The sequence below is a fragment of the Spodoptera frugiperda genome, chromosome 25 (genome assembly GCF_023101765.2).
Source record: "Spodoptera frugiperda isolate SF20-4 chromosome 25, AGI-APGP_CSIRO_Sfru_2.0, whole genome shotgun sequence".
NCBI classification, from domain to species: Eukaryota; Metazoa; Arthropoda; class Insecta; order Lepidoptera; family Noctuidae; genus Spodoptera; species Spodoptera frugiperda.
Window position 1 is genome coordinate 18,654,037 of NC_064236.1, and position 14,688 is coordinate 18,668,724.

A 14,688-nucleotide genomic window follows, 5' to 3' on the forward strand; every position below is an offset into this window, starting at 1 on the left:
TTTTCAAATTACAGTGACTTATATGTTATCCACGAAAAAGTACACCCTGTGCCAGTCTTTTGACTCTTGTTGCTACAAATCTTAATTTTTTCGTCTGCAGTCTTCCTTACATTATCCTGAATAGTGCTCCAGTAATATGGAATCATAAATTCTTAGCCAACTGCTTTAGATTGGAAAACATTGTTAGTTTTAGAGGAACCAAATACTCTGAATAAAATTTTCACCTTACTTTAAGTGACTGTACTAAATAAATTATGTATGGCGCTAGTAGTGGCAAATTTCACCAAAGTTGGCGCATTTAATGAGGATTCTAAAATGGTATAGCACTTTGCACATTATTTCTTAAATTCGACACAAAAAAAGATTTTTCAACGAAACTCCGTTTCGATGAATTTATTTGAGCTTACTAAAAATTCTTCTAGTGTACTCAAATCATTCGTTATAACCTCGTATGCACTAGACAACACTTTTCACACGATTTGTTATCATCATGTTGAAAATCAGCGAGGATCTCTTGTCAAACAACATTGTCTGTCTACTCATGATTTCGCTTGAAGCATTCGTCGGCAATATTACTAGACTTACTAGAGGAACTGATGTTGTGTATCATGTTTCACTAAATAATATTGAATGATTGCAATTTGATGTTCATAGTGCATCAAACACATTATCAAATGTGTAGTAAAATCAAAAGGAACGGACGCGGCAGATTCATGTACACAGCATATCGACGCGGTAGTGGTATGGTGTACATGAGCCCTTAAGCACAGTTACTCGTCATATCACCATCAAAAAAAAAAGAAATTGATGAATCCTCCGATTAAGTTACGTGTTCATGCCTTGTGATCAAATGCGGGACGAAGCATCAAATATTCTTTAGTTTTTCGAGACAGAGTTATTTGCACCGGTACAAGGAATTGCAGGTAAAGCAAAAAATAATTTAAAAAATAAATAATCAACACGGCGCAAAAAAGCCAGTGCTCAGCTAAAATGCCGAAGCCCGTGTGCGATGGCTCGAGATGCACAATACCAGTTCGTCTAGCGATAATATTGCCGACGAAAGCTGCAAGCGAAATCACGGGTAAACAGACAATGTTGTTTGACAAGAGATCCTCGCTGATTTTCAACATGATGATAACAAATCGCGTGCAAAGTGTTGTCTAGTGCATACGAGGTTATAACGTATGATTTGAGTACACTAGAAGAATTTTTAGTAAGCTCAAATAAATTCATCGAAACGGAGTTTCGTTGAAAAATCTTTTTTTGCGTCGAATTTAAGAAATAATGTGCAAAGTGCTATACCATTTTAGAATTCTCATTAAATGCGCCAACTTTGGTGAAAGTTGCCACTACTAGCGCCATACATAATTTATTCAGTACAGTCACTTAAAGTAAGGTGAAAATTTTATTCAGAGTATTTGGTTCCTCTAAAACTAACAATGTTTTCCAGTCTAAAGCAGTTGGCTAAGAATTTATGATTCCATATTACTGGAGCACTATTCAGGATAATGTAAGGAAGACTGCAGACGAAAAAATTAAGATTTGTAGCAACAAGAGTCAAAAGACTGGCACAGGGTGTACTTTTTCGTGGATAACACATAAGTCACTGTAATTTAAAAACTGTAGGACTTAGAATTTTTTTATATTTTTCTGATAATATTTGGAACCTTGCCGATCATCTGGTGCCTGTTGGACGTCGACTTCAGGGACACTCTGTATACTTGTATATTGACCCCCTAAAACTTGTCTCAAAACCTACATAATATGGTAGGGTGTAAGCAACTCTTAAAATTTTGGAACACTTTGGAAACGTCTATCTTTCAAACAATTGATTTTGACGAAAAATGGTTTTAGGAACCATGACGTATTTTTTACTGTCCTATCCATAGACATTGACAACCATCACGGATAGGTTGGAGGAAAACAAAATTTTTATGAAGAGATGCTGTGACCGCGCTCTCTCCGCCCTCTATCTCGAAAACGGTTCACCGTATAAAAAAAAAGTTTATACAAAAGTTGTAGAGAATTTTGTATTCTACAATATTGGTATTAAATGCAAATACCAAAAACCCATAGGAAATGAGATATTTCCAAAAAAGCGCAAAAAAACGATTTTTGGGACCTTTGGACCTTAAAATTTTAAGGTCCAAAGTCGCGACTCCAGAAGTAACTTACATTATAATGTATTGTGTGTGATGAGTTAGTAAAGTTAGGTGATCTATTAAGGTGTCGAAAAATACGCAATTATTTTTTTTTTATTTTTAGTGCATATTAATTTGTTTTGGAATATTTATTATTGAAGTCGGTTTTTTTTAGTTAAAATTGTTTTTTATTTGAAATTGACTTTAATTTGACGGAATAATCATTGACAGTTGGAAACACCGACTTTGCCGAAAATTACAAAAATTTTGATAATAACCCTTGTAAACTTTGTATTTTTACAAGATATTTGAGGGCAAAAGTGATTTAAATAGTGTTGAAATAAATTGAGATTCTAATGAGAGTGGTTTTGTATGGTATGTTTCGCGTACCGGTTAGAAGTAGATTTAGCTTGCAGCGACTCTGGGTTCGACTCCAGCACTCAAGCAGTTCCATAAGGAGTACATTTATAGAGTATTTTGAAGCAAATCATGGGCACAAATATGTCAAATCGAGCTCTGTGGTGCCGCTGTACGATCCGACTGTCCCGTTTGTTAATGCTGGTATGAATCAGGTATGTCCAATACATGTACTGTAATATACGCACTTACTTTGCGCTAACTACATGTTTCTTATTGCATATTTATGTGGTTTAAATGTAAACACAGCAACGACTGCACGGTTGGCGCGGTGGCTGGGCAACTGGCTGCCGTGCAACGTGTCGCGTGTTCGATTCCCGCACGGAACAACTCTTTGTGTGATCCACAGATTGTTGTTTCGGGTCTGGGTGTGAAGTGTATGTGAACTTATAAGTTTGTAAACGCACCCACGACGCAGGAGAAAATCCTAATGTGGGGCAACGTTTTTTTTTAAATAGAATAGAAATAGCTAACCAAATTGAGAGAAAACACTTAAACTAATACTTACATGTCTGCTAACTATTGTCTAATGTTCCACATTAAGTGCACAGGTGCTCTTAATCCAGTTTTGAGTCCTGTTCTGCATCTTTAGATTATTGTATGTCCACAGCAAGTATGTTTTTGCTACAAGTCAAAGTCAAATACATTATTTTAACTACTTTTCCAATGAACTAAATAGTTAATAAGTTACTTCAATTCATTCTAATTTGGTTTCTTGTTTCAGTTCAAAGGTGTGTTTCTTGGTAAAGTGGCTCCCCCTTGTGCTAAAGCTGTGAACTCTCAAAAATGTGTGAGGGTAGGCGGGAAGCATAATGACCTAGATGTAGTTGGTACTGATGGACACCATCATACCTTCTTTGAAATGCTTGGCAATTGGTCGTTTGGAGATTTTTATAAGGTAAATGTTAAATAATATTAATAAAGAGGATTTAGAAAACTATTTTTTTTATATAACACTTCTATCCCATATTTAAAATAAATAATCTGTCATATTATTCCAGTATTATTCTATCTTACCAACTAATAACTTAACATCCTCATTGTGTAACATAACACCCTAAAGTCATCTCTGGCAAAATTGCTATTTTGTTGACAACAAAAGATGGTGTTTAAGAAGAAAACTTTGCACAAATAGTCATGCATCATAAAATAAACCTTATCACTAACAAAATAAGGTTTAAAAGCACATGATTTTTTATAGCCTTGTATGAGATTAGACACTACATTTTCTCGTTCTTCTAATTATAACAATCAACTAAATTAATCATAATATTTTTATTTACAGAAAGAAGCTTGCCAGATGGCCTGGCAACTTCTGTTAGGTCCATACAGAATGAAACCAGAAAACCTGGTGGTCACATACTTCTCAGGAGATGTGGCTATAGGACAGAAGATGGACACAGATTGTAGAGATATCTGGAAGAAAATTGGGTTAGTTGTACACAGTAGATAATAGAAAAACAAATAGCAAAAGTGTAACCCAAACCAAACTTTTATTTACATTTTCATCAGTACTAGGAGGTGCACACCTCCTTTTACATATGTATTGACATATACTAAGTATTCCATTCACTCCAAATTGAGATTGATCTCATTAGAAATAACAAAAAACAAATAATATACAGAAGAATCCGTTTATTATGACTCCGCCTATATTGACCAACCGGTTATTATAACGTAATTGCATGACGAAGTTTGGTTTTCATATAAAATTCTTTATAAAAAAGTCGGATATAATGACTTCCCTTTATATGACCCATTTTTAATAAATTATGTCCGGTTATAATGACAGGCACGATTCTTTACCTTCAATAATGTTCGTTAATTCCCGACGACGTTCGGCACGTGCCTAGTTTTTGTTTAAAATTAAAATTTAAATTAAAAGCTGCAGAATTATTATCACGATTTGTCCACAGCAATATTGAAAATGATAATTTGACCATAGCTATGTCTTCTATACACAATAGTGTGAGAGTCTGTTTTTACAATAAAATGAAGAAACAAAAGCAGACAAAAATTACAGATTACTTACAATAAAAAATACACTTGTATGTGTTATTATAATAATCTGCTGATTACGTGCAATTTTGATTTTGATTTAATATGGTCTTACACATATGCAAATATACTATGTTTCTGTATTAAAATACTTAATACATACATATTTACATAAAAAAGATTTTCATTTATACATAACGCTTTGTATGACGTCCGCTTATTATGACGTGTTTGTCAATTCCTTTCGATGTCATTATAAACGGACTCTACTGTATTACAATATTCTACTTTTAAATTGAATCCAAGCTCTGTCAAGGCAGTTATGATATATTTTAGCTGCAAATTATCAAATGCATTATTAGTTTGTAACATTCTATTTCCTATCAGTGTGGCCGATAGCAGACTGTTGCCAAGAGGATCGACGGACAACTTCTGGGAGATGGGTGCAACTGGTCCGTGTGGACCCTGCACTGAGATCCACTACGTCAATCCAGACGGGTCACTCACTGAAATATGGAACCTTGTGTTTATCAATTCTTTTAGGTGAGTTGTGGAAAACTGCCTTTACATAATATACACTGTCTGTGTATACAAAATGTTTCTTTGGGAAAGTTGTTTGTAATCATGAGTACAATCACATGTTTAAATGTCGGTCACTAATTACCAGGTACCCTATTTAGTCTGTAATAGGGTTTCTGGAGGATTTATTGTTTAATCAAATGGTTCAATGAAAACTATAGACCAAAATATTCAAACTATAGTATGAAGTTAAAACTAATGTCAATTATACACCAAAATTTTCCCACCATAAGTGTTGGCTGAAAACTGCATAAAATCAGAATCAGATGCGGACTTTGTAATCACCAAACAAAAAAAGTTCAAAGTGCCTTTTTGGTAATATAAGTGTTATAATGGGAATCATAACATAACTGGTGAAACATGGGTATTAAACTGTATGCGTGTTTATGTATACCTCTTCAAGAATTAAGGTGATGTATGATGTGAAGCAACTATTTTTTTTTTTTTTATTTTGTAAATTTATATTTCAGAGATAATCAAGGCAAAGTGAATGGCTTGGCGAAGTACCATGTGGATACAGGCATGGGTCTGGAGCGTATGGCCGCCATCTTGCAAGGAGTACCCTCTAACTACGATACCGACTTGTTTCAGCCCCTCATTAAAGCTATTGAGAAGGCACGTCATTTTTGACCCTATTTTCTTAGTGTTAAGGTTCATTTTATATTGCACAAGAGTGAAGAATGAGAGAATGAATTGTCTAATGTTTCAGTAGGAAAAGTATGTGAATTTAAACCTTATACTGTTAGTGATAAGGTTTATTTTATGATGTACTACTATTTGTACAGTTTTCTTCTTGAACATGATCTTTTGTGTACAATAAAATTAAGATATTCTCAACAGAACTATGAACCTTAATATTCCGTTCTCCAGAACAGCAAAGGAGTGCCTCCATACAGTGGTAGCTACTTACCTAGCGCTGTAGTGGATGCGGCGTACCGTAGACTGGCAGACCACGCCAGGATGATCAGCATCTGTCTTGCTGATGGAGTCTTTCCAGCTACTAGGTAAGATTTTATTTCTACCAGCTTTTGATATAAAAATATGAAGACAGTAAGATATTAGAGGGTTCAAAAACTAAAGCTCCTTATTTAAATAATTATTAAGTTCTTGCTAAAACAATTCTATGGGAGGAGGCAGAGACAATTGAACACCAATTGCTACGAATCTTACCATATCTCTTTCGCTTCATCAACAGTCATCAGTTTTTCAATCATCATAAATCTAAAATCAATTTCTATTTTTTAGCTTAAACTTAAAACAAATAATTAGGAATTCATTCAAAATTTCGTCCGATGTGTTCCAAAACCCTAAACTGCCGAGAATCCTATATGACGAGGTCGTAGAGACCCTGGATACCACATACCCTGAGCTGGTGACCAAGGAGACCGATGCTAAACTGATCATAGACCATGAGGAGCAAGGGTATGCAAAGATGAGGTCAGGACTTAAGAAGGAGATGAAGGATCTGATCAAACAGTACCCTGAGGTGATGACCTTGAGTGACGTGGAACTGCCAGGGTTCGTGCAAGGATATAGGGACCTTAAAGAGGTATTCATTAAAACATATATATTTTTATAATAACTATACCTTGTGCGCTGTAGCATGGTGCGGCTGACAGATTCAGTAACGTTTCGTATCACTTAAATTATGCCTTAGTATTTTAGCTGTATTACATTCGTATTATGTTAAATAATTCGGAAGCGTAGTTAATTAAAATAAAACCAACCGGAATGTTCTAGTCTTTAAATAAAATCTAATAAAATGAAAAATAAAGTAAAGTGTTATGCGTATAACATAACGCCATAGTCGTGTTTAGTGATGGGATGTACTGCTACGATGGATAGGTAGTCGATGTTTTTTTAGAATAATTAACGAAAATCGTGCGTCGTTCAATTGTCACACTTAAAAAACCTTTAATTATGTGGGTAAATCTACTGTAGACACAGCTCTCTCTGCCCAAACCACAGTGACTTTATCTGAGCACAAATATGTAGTAGGCGTTTTTAGGGTTCCGTAGCCAAATCGCAAAAAACGGAACCCTTATTTTAGACATTTCCGGCGCCTTTCATAATGCATGGTGGTACTTAATCTGAAAGATCGTGGTTGCTTTAGTAACATATACAAACTAATATACACTTGTTTTCTTCACGGTTCTGTAAAACTGAAACTCTAAAACACCTCAGGGCTCGGTCATCAAATATTTATTTTGACAAGTATATACACGTAGTTACACTGCACAACTAAATAACACACACATTTAATAAAAAAGATTAAAGAGAATTAAATGTATGCTGCGAGTATCGATAGCGATAAAAAAAGATTTTTCTAATGTCCATCCCTAAAGAGAGACGTCAACATCATACAGGCATCTGTCAGCCGCACCATGCTACAGCGCACTAGGTATATTATGAGACATACTAAATTAACTACAAATCACGGTTTACACACGTAAATATTTGGAGAAAAAGGCTACTAGTTTCGAGTTTTTCTAGTCGTCAGCGCACGCTGCTTATGATGAAGAGTCCCTCTGTGACTCGTAACCAGTAGAGATGTTTCTCCAAGTACTTACGTGAGTAAACTGTGATTTGTAGTTAATTTAATACATACATGTATACTTTATTCCTCTTTAGTGTCTTGTTTAAGAAGCGATTAGTTAGAGAATCTTTTGTAGTTTAAAAATAATAACTTATGAGCTAGCAAAGCTATGTTCCATTAAAAATATAATATTACCCACACTTTACGTATCTTTTACAGACAATGTCCAAACAAAAATCGACCGTAATACCAGGGGAATTAGTTTTCAAACTATACGATACGCACGGCTTACATGAAGAGGTGATCAAGCAGATAGCCGACTTGAACAAACTGAGTTTAGACAACAAAGGATTCTGGTCCCTACTAGCCAAACATAAGACGAGACACAAGACTGCCATCAAGGAACTAGATAACAGGGGCCAATTTTTCAACGAAGCTTTAAAAACCCTTCGAACCAACGGCTACACAAACACAAACGACCAGCCAAAATACGACTACATACAAACAGAAGAAAAAATTGAGTTCAAACCGATAAAAACTCAAATAATAGCCATTTTGAACGAATCCTTCGATTGGATTGACTTACTAGAGCCTTGTAGTGACCGACCCTTTTACGTAGTGACGAAAGACACCAACTTTTACTGTGAAGAGGGGGGCCAGGAAGCGGATAGGGGCGCCATCTACTTCAACAAGAATATTGCTATGGAGGTCGAAAGCGTTTTCAAGTTACAAGACTTTGTCTTCCATAAGGGTTATTTCTTAATAAAAAATGAGAGGACAACGAACTGTGTGTATTGTGATATGAATGTGGAAATGGAGATTGATGAGGAACGGCGTCTGAAGCTGATGCAGAACCACACGGGGGTGCACTTGCTGAACGCTGCGGTGCGAAGGGTGCTGTCCAAGAGTGCCGTGTGTCCCACCGGGTCTAGTGTCACTGAGAACGGATTGTCGCTACATTTGTCGGTCTATGGGGAGAAGTTGTCGCAAAAAGTTATGTTGGATGTACAGGATCTTATTAGGTGAGTTTGAAGCTTGTGTTGAATGAGTCAAGGTTAGCTTTTCAATTATTTTAAACTTTGTATTTTCTACATATAAATGTAAGCCAAGCCTATTTTCCTGTTTGTATGTTCCTATTTTTCTTTTTACTCGACTCTTTCCGCGATCCCCAAGCAGTTTACCAAGCAGAGAGTTAAGAGATTACAACAAACACCATTACGAGACCTTTATTTGTCCAGCAGTCGTCTCTCAGCTGATTATAACAACAAAATTGTATCTGCACGCAGGGAATCAATAAAATGCAACGCACCAATAGAGACGCGCATCGTGGACAGTGTCCAACTATCCCGTGAGCCCGGGGTGGTGACAATCCCGGGGGAGACATATCCCGAGGTCGGACTCCGACTCGTCACTGCTTTCCTACCTCTAGTATCCAAGTAAGTATTGTTAAATACCTTTTAATAAGTATTTTTTCTTTTCGTTTCCAATTTCGATAGTATTATGACCTAATATAATCTTTCAAACAGACAAAAAATAAAATAGAACATTGTGACAAAAATTAAAAAATACCTCCATCACATGTGCGACTCCTGTCTCTCTGGTACAGAGTTAAGTAAAGTAGATTAAACATTGTTAGCCATATTCACGACACTGTAATTAATTGTGTAAAATTGTAGCATTACTATGACCATAACAATACAAGTACTATTACTATACCCTAGGGAGTTATGTTGCGGCACGCACCTGCCGTCGACGGGCGCGATGGGGGAGTTCTGTGTGACCAGCGTCAAGGGCGCCGGGGGGCAGACTCCCTGCATACATGCACTCACTGGGGATAAGGCTACACAGGTGAACACTATTTGATCACTGACTTTAAGCTCTTTCTGTTTGTCAAGTCAGTTAAAACAGCTTTATTCCACAGCAATTACAGTTTATTAAAATAATAAATTGCAAGCAAGTTTAAAACGAATATCTATATTAGTATTATATTTCGCATTTGTATTTATTTTTAGTTTTATTTACGTTCTGTACGTTTGTATTTATTTTTAGTTTTATTTACGTTCTGAACTAGATATGACTATTATCCCAATTTTCGGAAAAAATAATATTTTTAGCTTTTTTCTGCAAAACAAAATTTAAATCCGCCATTCTTCACAGAAATGTTCGTTATCTACATAAGTCTTGTTCCACAGGCGCGCGAACTATTCTGTCGAACTGAGAAACTAGGACAAGTGATCGATTTGATAGACCCTGACAGGAAGAAGGAGGAGATCTCCCTCATATTGAACCAACTGTCAACACTATGCGGCACCAGTGGCGCCCCCTACGGGGAGTATGCCAACTGCCTCGACTTACTTGACAGCTTATCCAAAAAGGAGGTGCATAAAAATGATCTGGCGCTGCAGTGAGTACCTATTTTAATATTATTTTATTTTAATTAGGTTAAATAATGTTTTATGTTATTTACTAGACTAGACTTAATTTTAGCTTTGTCTAGTTAGACTAAACTATTAGGGAGTCTCTCTGTTGACTGTCGTGCCAACCATGGTTGACAGTAAGAGAGCATGGGACGGAGTCGCTTCCTTCTGCGAACATGTAATTTTGGCAAAGAAAGAGGGAGGCGTCCAGTTCTATCCGCTCCCGCCGTAGACTCAGCTCAGCGCCGTGTGGCGGTTTCGCTTTTTTTATTTTTGTGATTATAAAAAGCACATAAATTAATGCTCCCATTCCACCTCCTAGCTCAATAGCATCAACAGAAGTGGCGGAGGTAGTGTCCCAGGCAGCCAGCGAGGGTCGTAGGTTCGTGGTGCACTTCGTGCGCTGCTCGTACCTGATGCAGAGCCCGGCGGCGCAGGCCGTGCTGGCGGAGCGCCGCGCGCTGCCCGCCATGTTGCTGGGCTGCGCCGGCGGGGTACTCGTCGCGGCCTGCTCCGTGCCACAGGTATGTTACTCGTCTCCTCGTATATATATGCTTTCCAGAACTGGGGCCTACTCTAATTCAACGAAAAACGAAGTTTCGTCTGAAACTTGGCAGATTTCGTACTACAATTCCATTTATTGCGCACTTTCGTGGACAAAAACGAACGAATGAAATGAAGATAAATAAATAGGTTTCGATTTTAAATTAAAAATTTAAAAAAATTCTAAGTAATTTTATTAGTAAATCAATAAAACCTACGGTCGAAGATTAAACGAAACTTCGCATTCGAGAAACAGAATAGCCCTACTGATCTTAGAAATGATAATGGTCTTATCGTGAATTGCCACTTTCTGACTAAGGAAAGACGTAACCCTACACTGTTATTTTTTATGGCATAGGAAGACAAATGAGTTGTCCGATCACCTGATGATAAGCAATCGAAACTGCCCACGGATACATAGAACACCATTTTCTGTATGTGTCTGATCTGTGAATGTAAATGACAAAAGAATTCTACGTTGATTTTTTCATTCTAAACGCATTGCATCTTTATCATTTCGATTTAAGCCATGAATGAGTACCACTTTGTAAGGGTATACAAAGTATGGTGTATGATTGTGTCGTACAGGAGATGGTGAGCCAGTCGTTCACGGCGCGGACGTGGCTGGCGTGCGCGGCGCGAGTGTTCGGCGCCACGCTGCAGGGCTCCGACAACGACCACACACACGCCATCATGACGCCTTCCAAGGTAAACACTCTTATTACTAAACTAGCTTCTGCCAGCGGCTTCGGTTGCGTTCTCATCGGATAAAAAATATATAGAAAACAATATATAAAAACCTATAGAAAACAAGCGCGTGTGAAGCCTCTCAAAGTGATCTAGCTCTCGCAAAGTAAAATAACTTAATTAAGTTTTCCTAAGAAGTAAGTTTCAGAATTTTTTTTTGGAGTAAACATGCATTCGGGTCACCTGGTGGTAAGCAATCGTCACCGCCCATGGACACTTGAAACACCAGAGGCGTTACAAGTGCGTTGCCTTTTGGGGGTTAAGAATTTAAGGATTGTTGCGGAATCGGGGATTGGGAAGATTAGAAAGGGGATAATTGGTCCTACGGTAACCATCACACAACAAAACAACGCAAGGGTTGTTTCACGTCTGCTTTCTATGAGGCCATGGTATCTCTCCGATTGAGCCGGCCCATTCGTGCCGAAGCATGGCTCTCCCACAGTTAAAATGAATATAAAACATTGCAATATTGGTCCATAGGTGAGCCTGATCAACTGCGACCAACTAGTCCAGGACGCGATGCGGGTCGCGATCAAATTCGCGCAGTCCCACACTAAAGAGAACACAGAACAATCTAGAAGCATACAGAACAGACAACAGAATTGAAATACGTAATTACAGACTGACGGTCTTATTCATAATACTTATATAAACCTATTTCAACTAAAGAATATTTGGCCCCTTTTTATATTATCACGGAAATACTATGTAAATTAATTTTAGTATTCGACTAGTTTCGAACTACGACCGGGGCTCATAAACATCGCGGCGAACGATTTCGGGCAGCGAACTCTCTTGTTTCATAGCTCAAAGTTAATGTTCTACAGTTATTCTCAATTCTCAATTCTTTATTGCTTGCCATAATGTATTACAGGTTGTTGGTATATGTATTAGTCACAATTATGGACCCTGTCGGGCACAGCAAAATAATAAAATACCTAGTAGAAAAGAGATTTATTACATAATAGCTGTTGCCCGCGATTTCGTCCGCTTACGATAATGAATTCTGACAGAATTTTTAATTAGTCTTTTTCTGCGGGTGTAACCAATGTCATCAAAATTGATTCAGTACCTAAGTTATGTTTATTGGCAAATGAATTTATGTTCATGGTTTCGTAAAATAGACAATCCCACAGGTTATACCTGCCCTGTGAGGCTATATAGTGCCTTGCCCGTGAGGTTTCAGTGATAAAAACTATTCTACGTCCTTTCCTGGGTCGCAAATCATTGCTGCACCGAATGTCAATCAAATAGGTACAATGTTTTAAAATATAGAGTTCTGGAACTTAACGTTCCCATTCCCGTGGGATTTTCAGGATAAAAATCATAGTTCCTTTCCCGGGTCTCAAATAATTTCAGTGGTTTATGAGATAAGAGTCCCGGGATTTTGACACATAATTCCCGTTCCCGTGGGATTTCTAAGAAAAAACTATCAAACGTTGTTTCCCAGATCTCAAACTAACTTTGTACTGAAGATTACTCAAATAAGTTCAGTGGTTCAAAAGATAGAAACCCCGTTCCCGTGAGATTTCCGGGATAGAAAGTTTCATACGTCCTTTCTTCGTCCCGGGATTTAACACATAGTTCCCGTTCTTGTGTGATTTCCGGGATATTTCTCTGATACTAATAAGGTGGCGTGACGTTACTATCGCATATTATTTTAGATGAAAATGTAGTTATTGTGACATAACTGTAATAGTTAGACATAAATTATGATATCGCGGACTTTACGTTAATATTACGTTGATATTAATGTCATTTGGCTCTGTGGTCCATCATTTCTACAGCGTAAGCAATACAACGCGTTTGTTGGTCGTCACTCGTATTTTGTGCCCAGTAATGTAAATCTTACAAAAAATCTACTTCTAATAATTTCAAAATTCTAATACTTGAAATGTATTCTGAATTATAGTCGTCATTCGATGAGGTGAATTCGGAAAGAACTGTGATTTCGGTGTGTAACTATGTAGTGGTTTCTAATTAATATTGTTTCTTTTATATTAAACATTATATTTTCTTTGGAGGTCTCTCCTTCTCGGGATTGACCATTATTTTATCAAGCTTACATTAGATGGGGTTTGTTATTTGTCCTTTTGGAAACTCTAAATTGTCTAGTTGAGCCAGAAATTAGGGAGTTTATTATATCAGTAAACTATCTCCTGCGTTAGCGATTTAGGCGCGAAGACGATGCGATGCGACGACGTGGCGCGAACGCGACTAATTGGCTTGATATTATGACGCGAACTGCATGCGGTGCCGTCACGTTTTTGTTTATAATGTTAGAAACAGAAATAAAACGAAACGATTCACACGCAGGACATAGCCGAGCCACACCGCATCGGAATGAATTCGCGTGTCCCCGCACCGCTTCGCGTTCGCTTCTAGATTCTATGCAGGACGTCACGTTAGACAAATAGATACTTATACAACTCTCTCTAATTGTCATCCCCTAGTACTATGATGGCTACCTATTTATTTTTACCTATATAAGTGTGATTGCCTTATAAACATGTAATGTATTGTATTGGTTTGAATGAAATTCTCAATGTAAGTCTTCCTGTAAATAAATAGTTCTACCTCTAATCTCTATTTTTGTAAATACATTATATTTTAACTTATTATCGATGTATTTTTCTTTATATTCCCTTAAAAAATTTGAGTGCTATATTGAGTGCAATATAGCCCCACGTTTCTGACAGATCTGTGAACACATCATAAAGGTTCATAACTAAAAAGCCCTGCACCGTGTTGGGCAGCGGCCGCGGCTGCGGGGACAGGATCGTCAGCATCTGCCGGTCCAAACAAATTAATATGCACTAAAAATTAAAAAAAATAATTGCGTATTTTTCGACAACTTAATAGATCAACTAACTTTACTAACTCATCACACACATTATAATGTAAGTAGGTACAATTATTGTTACCGTATTTCTGGAGTCGGTGTCAGCCAACTAAGATAGGTTTGTTATTTACCTATTATCACAACAAAATATTACAGTTTTACACCAGTTGTAAATACGTACTTAACCACCACTCCGCCCGTGCCGTGCTAGGTTGTTGGCGTTTCCTAGGCTGACACTGACTTCAAAAATAACAATAATTGTACCTACTACGAAATTACCTACGAAATTTTCGAAAAACCGCAAAAGCCCAGTAATACCTACTTTGACCAACCTGAGAATCAAACCTGAGACCTATTGTCCTGTAATCGCACTTGCGACCACTCGACCCACGGCGCAGGTTATTAATTTCTGCCGTAAATCATTATTTTCTATGTTTTCGTAGGACATCTTAAATTAATCTCCTCCAA

At 37.3% G+C, this 14,688-nt stretch overlaps 1 protein-coding gene across 1 annotated transcript; it reads left to right on the top strand.

Annotated features, from left to right (window-relative positions):
• Window positions 1-2,320: 2,320 nt before the first annotated feature.
• On the top strand, window positions 2,321-13,999 carry LOC118263761 (alanine--tRNA ligase, mitochondrial). The gene is made up of 14 exons (XM_035575929.2): window positions 2,321-2,713; window positions 3,283-3,456; window positions 3,844-3,989; window positions 4,944-5,099; window positions 5,606-5,750; window positions 6,006-6,139; window positions 6,381-6,684; window positions 7,891-8,693; window positions 8,958-9,107; window positions 9,393-9,519; window positions 9,864-10,075; window positions 10,411-10,612; window positions 11,220-11,339; window positions 11,859-13,999. Exons 1-14 carry the CDS (start codon window positions 2,498-2,500, stop codon window positions 11,982-11,984), a joined length of 3,015 nt encoding a protein of 1,004 aa, XP_035431822.2. The 5' UTR covers window positions 2,321-2,497; the 3' UTR covers window positions 11,985-13,999.
• Window positions 14,000-14,688: the final 689 nt, after the last annotated feature.

What these genes read in the sequence shown, in the direction of transcription:
- LOC118263761 (XM_035575929.2), top strand. Translation starts at nt 2,498, where the DNA reads ATGAGAGTGGTTTTGTATGGTATGTTTCGCGTACCGGTTAGAAGTAGA. An exon ending in CGTTTGGAGATTTTTATAAG is followed by an intron (nt 3,457 to 3,843) that starts GTAAATGTTAAA and finishes TTTTATTTACAG; the next exon opens with AAAGAAGCTTGCCAGATGGC. An exon ending in TTCCTACCTCTAGTATCCAA is followed by an intron (nt 9,108 to 9,392) that starts GTAAGTATTGTT and finishes ACTATACCCTAG; the next exon opens with GGAGTTATGTTGCGGCACGC.